Below are 17,500 nucleotides of genomic sequence, written 5' to 3' on the forward strand. Positions count from 1 at the left end.
AGAGAGAGAGGGGGGGTGGGGAGGGGAGAAGGGGCAGGGCAATGGGGGTACTCTGCCATCAGTACTCAGTACTCAGTATCTTGTATAGTAGGCCTAATTAAGGCTAATTACTGTCATGTGTATTACAGTCAGGGAGTAGGAGGAAAGAAACGAGCACGGCTAAAGTGCCAAACCCGGTTTATAATTTACAAACCAATACTAATAGGCCTCTATATTGATAAAATATCTAGATCTAGATTATAGATCAATGATGTTTTATAAATCCTCTGATGGGTGAAGTTCTATGATCTTCAAGAAGCCTGGCATCCTATGGGATGTGTAGTAACTGAGCTGAGCTGTAACTGCGTTGTTACGTTTTGTCTTAGTCAACTGTTAGATATCTGCTGTAGAATGGATCTTTTTTGCCTAGAGAAGACCGGTCAACTTCATGACTGTCAAAAAACATTCCAAATTTCACAATTGTAATAGAGTCAAGTTGTACACATTATCTTTCTTTAAAAAGAAATATCACTCGTTCTTTGAGTATGTTTCAAATGTCCATAACTTTATACGATACCTCACCTGGAATATTTTTACCTGTCCTTCTCGTCCGGGAAATCAAGCGCCGATCGCTCGTCGCTCTCAGCTCTCTGATGTTTAAAAGTTACAAACAAACGCGGAAGTGCAGGTCTCAAGTTGCTGTCTCCGCTCTATAAGATGTTTCAGTTGTCTAGCGTTCATAGAAAAATAAGCGACATCAATAATGACATTATTGGTGTCATTTTGACCTAGTGCTCTTGATTTTATTATGGGTTTCACTTGTTATAAGCGATAGTCTGAAGAAAACTGATAATTAATTAATAACCCGATTTTTTTTCTGTTTTCATACTAAAAGGCGAAATGCAAACAGGACATCTTAGAAGGGAGATGACTTGATTTGTTGACAAGAGACGTTTCCGGTGACATGTAAGACAACCGAAGAGAATTCCTTGTGTATTGTTGATAAAGCAACACATGACCATGAAATGAGGAATGGCCCTGTGTATTTTTGCAAGCAGCTTGCTTATCATATTTATGTGAGATTTTCGAAGAGGGAGATGGGTTTGCAGACAGCAGTGCAAAGTGCTCTGGTTGCCTTCAATTCTCTTGGCAGGTTAGTGTCACTGTCAGGGCTGAGTGCAGAGACAAAGTTGTCACAAAGTGACAATCCTCGTCCCCTCACCACTGTCTCTGTCCAGTCTCAAACTCATTTGCGCTTTACAGTTCACTCGAGTAGATTTTTGTTTACTGAGATTCTTGATTCATGTCTCCCACGCTTCTTGTGTGTGTGTGGGTGAGTGTTGGATATTATTCTCACCTGGGGCCTGGGGTGAGAATACGATCGACCTCTCACCCCGGGTGAGACTTGGCCACCGTAGGATATTCTCACCCGGTGTGAAACAAGACCTGTTTTTCCTCAATTTCATTCTGTTCTCACCCCGGGTGAGAATAACATGTAAATGTTTTTATTTTCACCCCGGATGAGAATAACGATGTGGTGAGAAGGTACAAGAATTGCTGAGATTTAATTGCGAGATTTTTAAAGATAATTATTTAGGTAGATCTAAGTGATTATACACACCGGGGCGATTTTGAAAAAAATTTCGTTGGTTAAAGACAAGAGTAGGGGGGTTTCAGGGGCTGCCCCCCTGACCTAATAAAAATATGGAGCTGGGGGGGGGGGGGTTCAGGCACGCCCCCCTGAATTTTATCCTAATTTGATGTTTTGCAGTTAGGTTGCATCTTTACTCTTTGTGTAGACGATTTCAAATAGTATTTGGTCATCAAGACTTCTGGATTTCTTCTCTGGATGTAAACAAATGGATCGTGGACTTTAACGTACGGAACTACAAGATCACCCACACCGGGTGTGCGCATAAAAATTAATTTTTCAGAGTGTCTACGTATACGGTGACCGGGCACCTAGCCTCAGTGTCTACGTACACGGTAATCGGCAACCGGGCTCATAGTCTCAGTGTCATGTACACACACTGTGTACATTTCCATAGTATTCACACTCCCTGTGCGAATAACTACAGCTAATTATTTTAGGCCGGCTCTATTTCTCCGACCGTTCGGAAAATAAATTTGAACTCTATTTTCTGTATGGTTTCCGCTCTCGAGATTTGTTGATAATAAGTGAATGGAGTGGCCCGTGTGTGTGAGTGTGTGTGTGTGAGTGTGCATGTGTGTGTAGTGTGTGCATGTGTGTGTGTAAGGTGTAAACAGGGGGGTGGGGGGTCGAGGTGTGGAGGGATTTTTTTTTACATGAAGGATTTTAGTTTTTGCTGTGTAACTAAATAATTCTTGCAAAAATAGGTTACTGTCAAGGTCAAGCAGTCTTGTTTTCTCGCAGTACCAAATGAAGTATAGTCCGGGAACGTTGCCCCGACCACAACTGAAGTATCTGAATATTCAGACATTTTAAAATCTCTAGCTCTAGAAATTGAATTCGATGCAAAAAAAATGCTTCTTCCTAGTCCTTGCTGAATGGCAGAATGAAAGGATGACACGTAAATCTCACAAATATAACCAAAAAATCTCGAGATCGGAAACCGTTCGGAGAAATAGAGTTCAACTTAATTTTCCCGAACGTTACGGAGAAATAGTCACTTTGATTATTTAATACAAAAAAACAAACTCGGGGAGATCCAGTCAACTGGTGAGGGAAACCCCGGAAGATGACAAAAATAGATGGCGGATACGTCATCTCTACATTTTGGCCAGTCATAGAGGTGTGCTAGGTGCTTGCTGTAGCTTCATGTGTTTTGACCCCACCGTTGAATACTTCTGGTTCTAAGGGATCGCTTTTTAATGCGCATGCCGATATATATATATATATCCTATCAAACCTATTTCGCAAATTTAAATGATCAAATTATGGTCAAATCTCCCCCCCCCCAATGATTTTTTTTAGGTCAGGGGGTAATCCCCCCTTAAACCCTCCTTGCCTTGTTCAACAAGTGAAATTTTACTGCTCATTTTGTAGGCTACATTGGGCTTGATCTACTGATAAAACATCGACGCAGAATATTTAAACCAGTATCGATATCCAAGTACTTTGTGTGGATGATGCCAAGTCTAAACAGTAGAACTGGGCGCAGAATTGAGTCCGGAAGCGATTCCCTCGATCAATGCTACGGAAGAAAAGTTCCTTTTTTTTTTACGTAAACCAGCGATTACCAGTTATTTTTTTCATTAAAATCTTTTTTTGAAGAATTTGTTTTTGAAAAATAAAAATTGATGCTTCGTAGTGTTCCGAAATCAAGGTTATCCTAAACCCTGAAGACGTTCGGAGCAAACCAGATAACCTCCGGAAGAAATCACATCATTAGAAAGTAAGTAATTGGGTTCGGAGTCGGTTCCTACGACTCCTAGCTTTCAAGAATCGGGAACCTAGCCGCCCAGCACTACTTAACAGACGGGACCCAGATTTTTAAGTTGTACCCTAGATTCTCTAGAAATCTAGATTTAATCTTTAGATTCTAAATGTAGAGGTATAGTGTGCCTTTTTTTGACAATATGCGACTAAATGTAGAACGACCCTACTTCCTGATTGGCTGCTAATTTAAGTAATGTGATGTCATCCCTTCCTGGGATACCCACAGACTGTTTTTTGAAGGCCATCGAAATGACATGTTGGGTCAATGGCTTGACGTATTATCCGTTTCGATGTTTCTCACGTTAAAATTTTACACTTGCGGCTAACTGCAGCCCATCAGCCTTGCTCTATTGATTGGTTACAAGGTTTCCAGCATGCTAATAACATAGGAATTCCGGTAGTGATGCTTGACATTTAAACACGGTAAACGCAAAGACAATAATAAAGTGTGCGAAAATTGCTGAAAAGACGCAGGAAGAATACTCTTCCCCTCTCCCGGGCACGATAAACAATGCCTAGAAGAGATTAGCAGCAGCATCATCGGAGCAGCCACATCATAATAATATATATATAACAAAGTGACTATTTCTCCGAACGTTCAGGAAAATAAACTTGAACTCTATTTCTCCGAACGGTTTCCGTTCTCGAGATTTTTTGGATATTTGCGAGATTTTCGTGTCATCTTTCATTCTGTCATTCTGCGAGGACTGTGAAGAAGCATTTTTTTGCTTCGAATTCAATTTCTTGAGCTAGAGATTTTTAAATGTCTGAATATTCAGATACTTCAGTTGTTGTTGGGGCAACGTTCCTGGACTATAGTTCATTTGAAAATGCCTTCAAAAGGTACTCGAGAAAACAAGACCAATCGACATTGGCAGTAACATATTTTGCATTTAGTCTCCCAACAAAAAATAAAATCCTTCTTGTAAACAAAAAAAATCCCCCCCCCCCACCCCACGCTCCGTTCACACACACACATACACACAAACGCACAAACACACTCACACATACACATACACACACACATACACACACTCACTCACACACACACTCACCCACTCTCACACACACGCGTACACGCTCACACACACACTGGCCACTCCATTCGCAATTATTATCAGCAAATCTTGAGAACGCACAAACACACTCACACATACACATACACACACACATACACACACTCACTCACACACACACTCACCCACTCTCACACACACGCGCACACGCTCACACACACACTGGCCACTCCATTCGCAATTATTATCAGCAAATCTTGAGAACAGAAACCGTTCGGAGAAATACAGTTCAAGTTTATTTTCCCGAGCGTTCGGAGAAATAGAGCCGACTGTAATATAATATTTAATAGCCTACCACATTGCTGGTTTTCCTCTCACACCGCGTGAGAATAAAAATACGATCGAACTCTCACCCCGGATGAGATTTGCCAGCTTTGGCTATTCTCACCCGCTGTGAAACAAGGCCTGTTTTTCCTAATTTGTGAATACTGTCTATCGGTGTGGATGATCAAAGTGACTTAAAACAATTTTTAAAAGGCCTACACATGCGGATAGTTAGAGAACGTTAGGAGTACGCCATTGGCTGATATTTATAGTAACAGCCATCTTGTTTCAGGGTCATAAATTAGTGTTCTTCATTCTGACCACAAAAGTTACAGACCTACAGTCTCACTGTCTGATCTGGAAAAAAAAATGTGGAGTAAAAAAAGAAAGCATATTTTTTCATTTTACCAAAGTGTTATATATGATAATGCTCATTATACGAGGGCAGTCCCACGGAAAACCGGAAAAGGTCCATAAAAGCAACAATCTTTGTCTTATTATAATAAAAATGTAACTCATCATACCTCAACATGTGCTTTATTTTTCAATGCTATCACCATCCCGCTGGACGCATTTTTCCCATCACTGGATCAGGGAGAAGATACCCTCCCTGAAGAATTTTTTTTCTCAAGGTATTTCAACCAATCTTTCTCGGTTTCCACGAGGTCTTCTTTGTCGATGAATCGCTGTTCATGGCGTTTCTTTGGTCCAAAAAGGTGATAATCTGACGGGACCAAGTCAGGACTGTGAAGGGGTTGTGGCTGTACTTCCCAGCCGAACCTTTGGATCCAGTCTTTCGAAGCGTTTGTGGTGTGTGGCGTTGCGTTGTCATGCTGCAAATTGACCCCGCCGGACAACTGGCCTGATCTTTTTTGGCACACAACCTCTCTCAGCTTATCAAGAGTCTGGCAGTATCTGGCAGCATTACCAGTTTGTCCTGGTTCCAGAATGTCAAGAAGCAGAATACCCTCAGCATCCCAGAAGTCCGTGGCCATGAGTTTCTTCACCAATGGCTGAACTTTGAACTTTTTCGGGGGAGGTGAAGACGTGTGCTTCCAAACCATTGAATCAATCCCTCTTCGTCTCAGGGGTCATGTGGTGTCCCCCGTTTCACCCCCCCCTCTCTCTCTCTCTCTCTCTCTCTCTCTCTCTCTCTCTCTCTGTCTCTCTCTCTCTCTCTCTCTCACTACTCACAGACAAAATTGCACGCTTTCAACACAAGAGCGCTTAAAAGTTTGTTTACACTGGTTTCACAGTGAGCGCGCACCGGTGAGAATAGCCAAAAAGCTTGCCCTCTGGCCCCTAGTGATCATCCTGAGCCAATGCACTAGGCCAAGGCGGTGAACATACAACGGGTGAGAATGGCTAGAAGATTTGCCCTCGCACCCCGGGTGAGAGGCCTACAACTGCACTATTCTCTCCCCTGAGTGTGAGGCCTACAACTGGGGGCTGCGCTATTCTCACCCCAATTTTGTCCTCAGGAGGAAACCCCTTGTGCGATTTCAGCTGTTGTAATCGAGCTTTTTTGCTCTAAGCTTGTCTAGACGTCAAAATGTACAATTCTATATGATGACAACAGTTTTTTGCACGTCAGATACTTTTAAAAATTGCAATTGATGAAAATTGTGAAGCCTGATAAAGTATTTACACGTATGCCTGAAGTATGATGGCTTTAGACTTACCCTCAGTACTAGTAAACTAGTTTTGAAGACTCAATACATAAATGTGTATTTGGAAGTAATTGCCATGCTGTTGTCATGTGACATATTGAAATGGGCAAAAAAATCTATAAGGAGTACAAAACCATACTGCATCACATAAAATACTGTGGTTCTGGCTCAAGCTCTTTTTAATAAAAAAATTTTGTTTAAAAAGTTAGTCCAGGCACAGTTTCCAGAGTTCCCGATTGCCTGAACTTGGCTTCAAAGTCATAGAAAAAAGAAAGACAGACATAGAAAGATAGTCTTCCTAGTAATAAAATGTAAATAGTTTTCAATAGTCACTGTGAGTCATTTTTTGTTTGTTTGTGATAGGAACTCTCTGCATTTTAGCACGATCCCCAGGCATAGGGGGAACTAGTGAAGTCGTCACACGGTGAAGTAGTCATAGCTGAAAAACATGTCTTGAGCTCACTGAAAAAAAAAAAATCCAAATAACTGTGAATTTGTCACATCCCCTCCCCCGTGTATTCAACAGCCAGCAATGTACGGTGTTGGTGGACAAGATATTTTTTATTGCATGACAGTAAGGGCTTTACATGCAAATTTTTAACAGGTTTTATAAATATACTAGCTGGGCCCCCTTTTGATGAAAGGAATAATCGGTGCATTAACATCAACTGAAAGTCCTTGGCCTACCATACTCTCTACTGGAATAGAGCAATAAATCTAAAGAGATGCAAAAAATTAAAAGGTCTTGATATATATTCTCAAAACAAACGTCACGAAAAATTGTGTTGAGAAAAGACTTCCGGTTTTTAAAAAATGAGACTGCGGAATTGTTGATTGTAAGTTAGCCTAGGCCTAGAAATCTGTCACTCTCTGTGTGGACGAAACAAAGCATTTTGGAAAAATAGGAAAACGCAGTTTGCATGGATTTTTTAAAAGTTAGGTCCTAGCCACATGGATTCTTTGGACGCCTGAAAGTTTCAAAGGTGTGGGTTAGGTAATAAGGGAGGAGTTTGTGCACAAAGCCTCCCAAGTCCACTTTTATATAGTTAGATATACATTGCACCCAAAAATGTGTCTCTTTTCTCTTTAAAAATGTTAAAACAGAAAGGTTGACGTGTAGATTTTGACTGAATAAACTCTGGTTTTGTATTTTTAAAATATTAAGTATTAATTAAAGGTTGACATGTGTGAGTTTTCCTGCCAGTCCTACGAGTATGTGACGAGATCAATGGAGGTATGTGACAACTTCACAGTGTGACATGTTAACTGGAAGCCGGCATGGCATAGAGTAGAGTAGAGGCCCATGTAACTGCTGTAAGCTGACAAAACGCCTTTTTTTCTTCAATGCAGTTTCGAGAAAAAGAGGATTTTTTAAAATCAGCGTAACCATTTAAAAATAGAGGGATTCTGAAATTTGAATTCTAATTTATTAAAAAACTAGACACAGTTTCTCTCTGATTCTTTCACACAGTAGGGTAACTGATCTGGCATTCGTTAGCAAAATAAAAATGCAATCTGTAATCTTATATTTTAAGATTTTAAAAGTAGGCTCTTTGATGGGTTGTTTTGGGTTGGGTTTTTTTAAGGTGGGTGGGGGGGGGGGGAGGGGGGGAATGTAAACTGGAGTCTGAAGGAATATGGTACTCCAGACTAATAAAATTATATCTGATCTTTATTTCATGTGTGTAAGTTATCGAGATTGTGTGAGAACTTTTCATGTCATTCTCATCCTGCTACATTATTAAGTTATTTGTAGAGATGTCTTTGATTCAGTAATTTAAGGAAGGTGAAGGTGAAGATTTTTCATGTAGATTTGTATTTTTTTGTGTTACCGCTGTTTTACTTTTTCGCAAGTTTACCTGTGATCTTTTTGAAAGAATGCCCACAGTTTTTAAATATTTTAAGCTATTTTGAGGGCTTCTATCGTGGGGTTGTAAGAGACTGATGTTGATTTAGAGGTTCCTATGACCAGAAAGCAGGTTTAGCTATACAGTTACTATTTCAATTAGGATTTTTTTTGGGGGGAAGCCCAGCCTCACTCAATGACATAAATGTCATCCCCCCCAAAAAAAACCCAAACAAACAAACCCCACACACACAGATACACACAAGAAGTCACGTACTCATATTCCCAGCTCCCTATCTTTTCTTTCTCTATCCCAGTCTCTACCAGGAAAATATATAACTTTGGAAGGAAAGGAACATGTATGATACACCAAATCATAATCATGAATCTTGAGGCTAATATCGACTTTTTATGGAAAAAATTCATGCTTTATGATGTGTGCTGCAAAAAGCACTGTTTAGTGCATGAAGTTGAGTAAGTCTCCCTTGTAGTGTCATATTTTATCATGTCTATTTGTTCTTTTTAAAATATATAGATTTTTTGAAAGCTGGTCCAAAAACATTTCATTATATCAGAGCTGAGTTGTAAATGACAAAAGGTTGAGAACCCCATGATGATTACACCTAACTTGCATTCAATTCAAAATGGTGTAAAACTTAATTTGTTTTCAGATCCAGGAAACTGTTGATGGTCATCGTCCTCATCCTAGGCCTCATTTACTACCTGGTGCCCTATTTCTTTCACCTGGACAGACGGAAAGCGATTCAAGTCGGTGAGTATAAATCTTCTCAAGGTTTGCATTGACTGAAGTAAGGGGCCCTCAGACTCTGTATCTTTCTCAGTTCTGAATCTTGTGAGTGTCTGAGACTCAACCTAACAATGCTTGGTGCCATGAGGTTCAATAAAAGTAACATTCCCTTATTGATCACAATGGCCTGGGTTATATCACATTTTCTAGATGTGCTTTGCTTAAAAGATTGTCCCAGGCCACCCATTTTTTTATATATACATTTTGTCACAAGTTTTATTCTTTCTGAAATTCAGTCCTAGTCAAACATTTTTGAGGAAAAAAGTGGCAATCTTAGACTGGTGGACATCTTACACAATGTCATTATAATATTTCAAAAACTCATTGGGGGGGGGATGGGAAATTGTCTTAATACAGGTGATTGTCTATACCGGTGGTTGTTAAAGCAGGTTTTACTGTACTTGCAGGTGATAGGAATAATGCAAAAAATCTTTTAAAATGCCTTTCTAGAAGAAATATTGTTGGAGTTACCTCTGTTGGGAGTCAAACTCACCGCTTTTGATCACAAGTCCAACAGCGTAATCTCAAATCCTCAGAGTGTTAGTGATATGTTATAGTAAGATCATAATAAGGAAAAGCTGTGTTTATAATCATTGTTTTCAAATTTGTCCACAGATAGTGCAACAGAATGCCTCAACCAGAACTTGGCTCAGTTTCAGTCAAGGCTAGATCATTTTGACGCTTTCGTCTCCGGGGATTTCGAAGAGACTATCTCTGGAGCTCAGAGACTTGCTTATGTTGGTATGTCGCATGTTAAGGATAAGAGTGAAAAGTATTGTTTCTTGGTGGATAAAGAAAAGTTACTAGCTTGGTAGGCTACAGTTTGCATTAACTTTAAGTGCTGGTATGTCTTCCCAAAAAAGAACAACGAACATACCTAGGAGTCAAACTTGACCAAAGTCTAACAATAAAAAGTCAAGTGGAGAACATAAAGAACAAGGCGAAAAAAAGACTCCAATTTTAAAAGAAACTCGCAAGCAGTTCATGGGGATCAGACAAACAAACTCGAGGAGCTCTAAAACTTGGTTTTGTCCGATCTTCCCTGGAGTACAGCAATAGCCTACTCACTATGTGCTGTACAACTACTTGCAACACCCTTGACAAGGTCCAAAATAATGCCCCTCGTTTTATAAATGGTGGCATGAGATCCACACCTACTGCCGCGTATGTGAAATCCTTTCAAATCCGCAGAGATAAAGCATTTTTAGGGCTACGTGAAAGAACCAAAAGAATGTGCCACTACCACCCAAACAGAAAATTAGTAGAAATGTGGAAACCAAAGAAACGAATTCAACAAAAGTCTATCGTGCATCACATAACAGAACTAATGGAGAGTCACTACTTACCACAAACCAGAAAAAAAGCCGAAAAAGTCAACCAAACATCCCTCCCCACCTTTCTTTGAAAAAGCCAATCATTACAACATCTCTCAGAGACAATAACACAAATTCTTCAGACCCAGTGACGCTGATGCGTGCATCACATCAAACAATCAACAGCTATTCAGATGACTGGATACATGTCTATACCGACGGCTGAGCATTCAAAGGCACAACCAAAGCTGGATATGGAATACTAGTACAGTACCCAGATGGAAGTTCAAGTTAGTTCTGTGCAGCCTGTCAAGAGAAATGCAGTACTATGATGCAGAAATGATGGCAATTGAAACAGCACTATAGCATCTACGCACAGTCTATGACTCATCCTGGAAAAGCATAGAGTATTGCGATTTTCACTGATTCACAATCAGTCTTGCAAGCGATAGAAAATGACCATCATTTAAACCAAGATTTGATACATATACTGTTTAGCTCCCGTCATCTGATAACATTCTGTGGCATCAACCTGGTAATACAGTGGGTCCCCGGACACTCAAACATACCTGGAATGACAGAGCAGACACACTTCCCAAACATGGATCTAAACAGGAACAACCCAACATTACAACTTCATACAACACTGCAAAACAAATCATTAAAAGCAGCAACAAACAAGATTGGATGGACAGATAGGCCCTGGGAAAGACAGGCAAAGCAGTTTTCAAACATGTAACCACAACGAAGCGGAATGACAAAATCAACCACTTACAGAGAAAGAAACAGATCACAATCTTCCGCCTACGTACAGAACATATACTGCTCAACTTCCACTTGAACAGAATAAATCCAGAACTTCACCCTATGTGTCCCTTGTATGACTATACATATAAGACTGTAGATCATCACCTGTTCCACTGCACAGCCCTAAATGACATCAGAGTTTCCCTTCTCCCTCCGAGACCTAACATTGACCACGCACTCTACAGAACATTACAGCTACTCCAGCTAACCTGCACTTATCACTACATAGCATTGGACAGAAGGGCGAGAGCCCAGCTGTTGCTGGATGGATAACAACAACAACAACAAGGGCTGATATATTCTAGTTCTATCATTAACCCTTCCAGCCCCAAGCTCATATATTTTCAACAACGCCTGTACCTCCCACCGTCCCAAGAGCATATATTCTCAGTTTCAGTGGGTCCCGGATTTGAGCATTTTTCAAAATCAGTGAATCTAATTTAACTTAAATTATCTTAACATTAGTTCATTTACCTTTAAAAATTGTTATATGTTATTATCTAAACCTCATCACCTAGGTACTACATCACTTTTTAGAATGCATGCCTCTTGTTCTGAAATACTGCTATATTGGCTGGGACTGGGGTTAGGGAGTGCACAAAACTGGCTGGGGCTGAAAGGGTTAAGTGATTGATGTTGATAATGCTGTTTGTATGAAATTGTTTGTTTTTTAAAATATTGTCTCAATGTCATAAAATTTTTCCCTTTTTAAAAAATCATTTTTTGTAGTGCAATTTCAAAATGGTTGATTTATTGTCTGTCTTTTTGTCACCAGGTAATGGAAAAATAGCTGCTGCATTGGGTTCTGACAATGGCCTGTACATCCGTCTTTACCGGGCCCTGTCTCAGCCTGTCAAGTTTTGGCCCATTGTGCAGACACATCTTGAGGGGCATTTCAAAGGTAATGCTGACAAAGTAGAGAGTCTTCCTTTCACAAACCAACAGACGATAACATTGAGATCTGTATGATGACCTACTGGTTTATTTGACCAATTATTTACTTTCATTTTGTGACCACTAGATTTCAAACCTGAATTTTTAAAATGGTCCCCTCTGATGCTGTAGGGTTTTTTTTTCAGCCGTCACTGACACGGAGAATATTTTTTGCTATGTGCTGTTTGGTGAACATTGAAATGGGAAAACTTATTTTGCAATGCTTTCATACTTCCTTCTGGTTGAATTGTCCATGTTATGATTTGTGAGGCAGTGCGGTGAAATCAGGCGTCTGTCAAAATAGTGAAATTGAAGAAACTGGCCTTTTTCTACCAGTCTGGTAATTTTTATCGAACTTTTGTTTTTTTGGCTTAACACCTTTGTTATCCAATTAAGACCACATTTATGAATGGATTTTACTGAAAAAACGTTGATTAAAGGCACAAAAAAATGTAAGTTTTCAGTGATCACGGACTATCAAGCTATGGAAATAACCAAACTTTGACGGCCATTTTCTTGCAAATTCTACCTTTGAAACCAGGCGACCCCACCTTCTTCAATTTCAAATGTGGCTAATTTTTTCACTGATAGCAACACAACTGAACAAGTTTTAAGACGATACCAATAACTCCACATTCCCAAAAATTGCCGATTGCCTGATTCCACCACGTCGTGACACATTTTCTTTTATATCCGTTCTCTTTATTCAAGAGTGTGGGGAGCAAATTTTGATTTCTTCTGTAATCCACAAATGATTGGTCAAAACAACTAGGTTTTTGGCTTGAGGCAGATGATGAGGGCGTATAGTGTGTCTTCACAGGAACACAACTCGATTGATGGGGAGTCAAAAGCTTATGCAAAAGTCATACTGTTGGCTGTCTAGCCAATGTTAGCTCCTCTGTGCTTCTTGTGTACATGTATTTTTGTATAATAGTTACTGGTTTGATGTAGAACTGCTCACGAATGTACACACATCACACCTGCAGACAGAAAAACAAATAAAGCTACCTAGACCAGGTCCTGTCACACTGAGGGCTGGCTTCCTAAGAGTGCCTAATCTATCGCCGTCCTCTTTTCTTGATCTAGTGCCTAGTCTATCGCCATCCTCTTTTCTTGAATGTCATTATGTGATGTATGCAGGCATTGGAATTTCAGCTCAAATGTTACTCTCTTCCAGGGTGTTTTATAAAATGGCAAAAGGTCGTGCTGCATAGAGCAAGAGAAGGGATACGAAAGAGATTTTCATATAGGTTTGAGGATTTATAGATGTAAAATATTTGTAAGAAAATAATGTGAGGAGAAGAATAGCCTGGAGTTCCCTCTAAACACGCTTATGTACTTTGTGTGTCATCAGCTTCTACTGTCCTTGACGTGAGGGCTGGTTTGGCTTACAAGACTCAGGTCCTTTCCACGGTAAGGAAAATAGTTCCGAGTGCTTGGGTGCTGGAAAGAGTGTGTTCTTGTGTTTGTGTGTGGGCCCTTATATTTGCATTGTGTGATTGGGTTGTAATGATGCTGTGTATTAAACATTTTGTTTAATAGAAGTTGTTAATTTTTCTGAGTGGAGGATCTGTAAAGTATGTCCTGTTCATGTCTTGTGCAGCTTATTGTGTGTTACAGTGTCTGGTATCACTTCATTTATTGTGCAGATTCACTCCTCACTTTTTCTCCTTTCGTAATCTTTGCTGCTTTTGATTTAATCCTCTGTCATCTTTGTCTTGACATGCTTTTGATCAATTTGCAATGCCATTGAAAAGCATTACTGTATAGATTATTATGCAATAGGTAGTCCAAAGAAATTTTTGGATTCTGAATTCGTTTTTAAGGTTTTAAGTTGTTCTTTTTTGTGTTCCAATAAAAAATAAATTTGTTTTGGGATATTCCTAAACAAAGGTTACTTTTTCTATTAAAAAGAATCTGCTCTACTGGCCACCTGTCCAAGATGATCACCTTATGCAAAGGACCACGTCACACCTCCCCCTTACATTTTTTAGATATAATAATATTGTCCAAAACGTCAACCTGTTTAAGACAACCATTTTTCTCCTCATCAGTGGACTGCCGTCTTAGACAATTTCAGCTATGTTGTTGTCTATTTATGTTTGTTTTGATTGTGTCACCCCCAGATTGGAGGCTGTGTGAGTGTGGGGTCCCAGGTGTATGCTCACCGGTCACGACCTAGTTTGCTAGTGCAGGACATCAGAGTGCAAAACCCAACGGTAAGTCTTAAAAATTTATTTTTAAAAAAAATGTAGGTGTTTTTATGCCTCCATTGACAAAATTTAGATCATTTAGAAGGAGGGCTTCTGACCCTGCCTGTCAGGGCCAACCCGGGCTGAGAGGTATACTACATCCTAGCAAGAAACAAAGATACTCGATAAAAGCTTTCCCACTTTTTGTTTGTTTTGGTAAGTGTTTTACGGCACTTGCAACTGCCTAAGGTCATATGAGCACGCGGGACACATTAAACATTTTAAGTTTAGGAGGAATTTATTTTGAATTTGTACCGGGGGGCCAGTTGAAGCCTACTCCTATCAATTTTGGATCGCCAATGGATCTTTAACGTGCACAACTTGCACATGGGACCTCTGAGATTTTTCGCCCTTTTCCGAGGAGGCTAGGTATTAGATCTTACCTACCCTAAGGTAAGAGGTGTGGCTGAAAGACCGCAGTAAGAAGGAGCCAGGGAGTAGTAGTAGAAAGGCTGCAGAAAGAGTCAGGTGCCCAGAGGAGGGGACAAAGGGGGAGGGGGTGGGGGCAGAAATTGGAGACAAAAGCAGACAACAGAGCATAATAAGAGAGCAGAAATGGAGATGAAAGGGGAAAATTTTAGAAAAGAAAATTTGTCCGTGGTTGTCAGGTTTTGAACCCGGGACCAATTGAATGAGAAGCAAACACCTTAACCTCTAGACCACGAGATCCCCCCTTCCCCGTTCTGGAATTGAACTTGGGTCTCCTGTGTGCGACAGTGAAGCTCCTAACTGCTACAACACAGATGTTGGTATAGCGACTCTCGGGGGAGGGGGGGGGGGGGGGGCTGACAAAGTCAATGTAGCAAGTCAAAAAAGAGTTCTATTTAGGAACATTTTAGTATAAAGGGAAAATGATGACTCCATTCACCTTTGAACCCTTGCCCATGACTGTGGATGGTTGGTGGGTACTCTGATGTGGTTTACTCATTTTTTCCTATCAAACATCTATCTTCTACATCTCTCCTCTTTTTGTTTATTCGTTACTGTGTAATAACACTTCTAAATTCATTACTTTTTAACCTATTAGTGTTGTGAGTACTGTAAAAACTCTTTATGAAAACTAAACTATGAACCCTTGGCCTTGACATTTTCCTTACCCCCATTCTTTTGCAGACATTTTTCCCTTTTTCTTTTCGGTGCTGACTTTTACTGTATCCTTATGTGTTTTTGGTCTTCAGTCGACACCAATCTCCATTGAGTTTGATCAGGTTGGAGCCTCAGGCTGGGATGGTGTCAAGATTGAATCTGGCAGGTAAGCTCATCATTGCTATGTTCTTTTTGTGTATCAACGTATTGTGTATTGTGAGAAAGTAGCTTTTTTTTTCTTTGTGACTGTCATCTATCTCTCTTTTCTAGAAACAAGTGGGTGGTTGGTGGGTGCTCTGGTGTGGTTTGCTCCTTCTTTCCTTTCGAACATCTATCGTCCTGGTCTCTCCTTCTATTTTGTGTTTGTTACTCTCTTGTAACACCTTTAATCTTCGGCACTTGTATGACCTTATTTTGTAGCAAGTGCCATTAAATTCTTACTAAAACAAAACTAGAAACAAATAAAAGAGAAAGTGAATAATTTTTCCTTTTAAGATGGGTTCTTTTTCCTTACATAAACATTGTTTCAATGGGCTTGTTTTTTTCCCTCAAACAGGCAGATAGGATTTTTGTTGTTTCTAAAACCGTGTTTTCTCATTACATGACTTTCATTGTATGGGCATGTTGCTGTTTCCCCAAAACAGACTGAAAAGTCAGATGTTATCATTGTTTTTTTAGAGTCGCACTTTGTCTCTTTGATGCAGTTCCAAGAATTCGGCTGGTCAGTCGGTCAGCTTCCAGATCTACTCTGGGACAGTGGAAGTCACCAAGTCCGAGCTTGTAGTTGCGATTGCAATAGCCACTGTCTCTGTTGGGAAAAATATGGTGAAAGTTGATGCTCAGAGGTGAGTTAGTGGGTGGTGTTGAGATATGTGCAAGACTTGGGTCGTAGTTGGAGAGGGGACTTCTTGTATCTGTAGGTACATTTATATTAACCCTCACAGTCTTGCTAACAAATAGCTGGTGGTGCCAAGGGAAATGCTTGGGAACAGGCTAACCAACCTAGTGAAGGCAGTAAACCTTCACATTTACAGAAAGTAGACTAAATATAGGAAATGCAGCTCTCGTGTGAAAGAGTTAAAATGTTTGGCGACATAAAAAATCAGGATACTGTCTCAAATTACAGCTTATTAAATCGGCAGCGATGGCACAGAAGGAAACGTATGACTCATTTAATCGGCCATCGACTCTTGGATGGTTAAAAGGATGGTTCCTGGTCATGAACTTGTTAAAAATTGCACCAATTATAAACTGGTTTCATGTTCTCCATGCATTCCTGTTCGGTTCTGATTTTCTTTCTTCTTATCTTTGTTCTTTATCCTCACCCTTTTTAAATGTATCCGTGTGGATTAAGTATGTATTGTTTGGTTGGCAAGTCATATCTAGCTCAACATCATTACCATTTTGAGGGAGGACCCTCAAGTAGGAGGCACTTATGAATGGTAGGTAGTGAATATTAAAAAGTCTTTGCATGGTATATTGATCCAATCAACTTTGAACCCATAATGCCAGAATGGATGAACTAAAGTTTATTTTTTGTAAAAATGAAAATTGTTGAAATATCTCTAATGAATTTGTTTTGTCTGATTTGCCTCACAAGACTTTAAAAGTTTTTGAAAAATATTTCTGTCCTATTTTCTGTTATCTTGCTTTTTCTCCCAACGTCTAACTGAAATGCTTCTTTTTCTCTCAAATGAATTTCCTGATTAGGTGGCCCTCTGTTACCTCAGTTTGTATCGTGCTGGCAGATCATGTAGATGATCCTGATTCAAACAGCTTATTGGAGTAGTCTTACCTTAAGGTTGTTTTTGAGTTTTCATGGCTCACCCCTCTACCACGTTGTCCAGTCCTATTGAAGACGCTGCATCATAACATACCCTCTGCTACTAAAAAACTATTACCTCCGGTTTACTCTCATTTTATTTTTCTTGTTTTTTCTGTTCTCAGCACTAGTCGCTTCCATATCTTAACTGCGGTCCAGTACACTCACCCTCTATCAGCCAAAGAGGCACCGAGGTACCTGGCCGATCTGGTGCTTCAGGTCA

General features: G+C 40.0%; 1 protein-coding gene across 2 annotated transcripts in view; it reads left to right on the forward strand.

The window, feature by feature from the left end:
* Nucleotides 1-880: 880 nt before the first annotated feature.
* Nucleotides 881-17,500, forward strand: part of LOC101856577 (uncharacterized protein KIAA2013 homolog) — a 30,736-nt gene continuing 14,116 nt past the window's right edge. The window contains exons 1-9 of one of the 2 annotated variants that reach the window (XM_035970048.1): nt 881-945; nt 8,928-9,028; nt 9,680-9,805; nt 11,960-12,085; nt 13,472-13,530; nt 14,244-14,336; nt 15,548-15,621; nt 16,160-16,300; nt 17,403-17,500. The exon at nt 17,403-17,500 is cut by the window's right edge and continues 5 nt beyond it. In XM_035970048.1, the coding sequence (XP_035825941.1) occupies nt 8,944-9,028; nt 9,680-9,805; nt 11,960-12,085; nt 13,472-13,530; nt 14,244-14,336; nt 15,548-15,621; nt 16,160-16,300; nt 17,403-17,500 (802 nt within the window). In that variant the 5' untranslated portion in view covers nt 881-945; nt 8,928-8,943. Of the gene's footprint in view, nt 1,133-8,927; nt 9,029-9,679; nt 9,806-11,959; nt 12,086-13,471; nt 13,531-14,243; nt 14,337-15,547; nt 15,622-16,159; nt 16,301-17,402 lie in introns of both variants that reach the window. The other variant, XM_005099458.3, reaches the window with a different exon arrangement.

Source organism: Aplysia californica, unplaced genomic scaffold, assembly GCF_000002075.1.
Source record: "Aplysia californica isolate F4 #8 unplaced genomic scaffold, AplCal3.0 scaffold00214, whole genome shotgun sequence".
Taxonomy (NCBI): Eukaryota; Metazoa; Mollusca; class Gastropoda; order Aplysiida; family Aplysiidae; genus Aplysia; species Aplysia californica.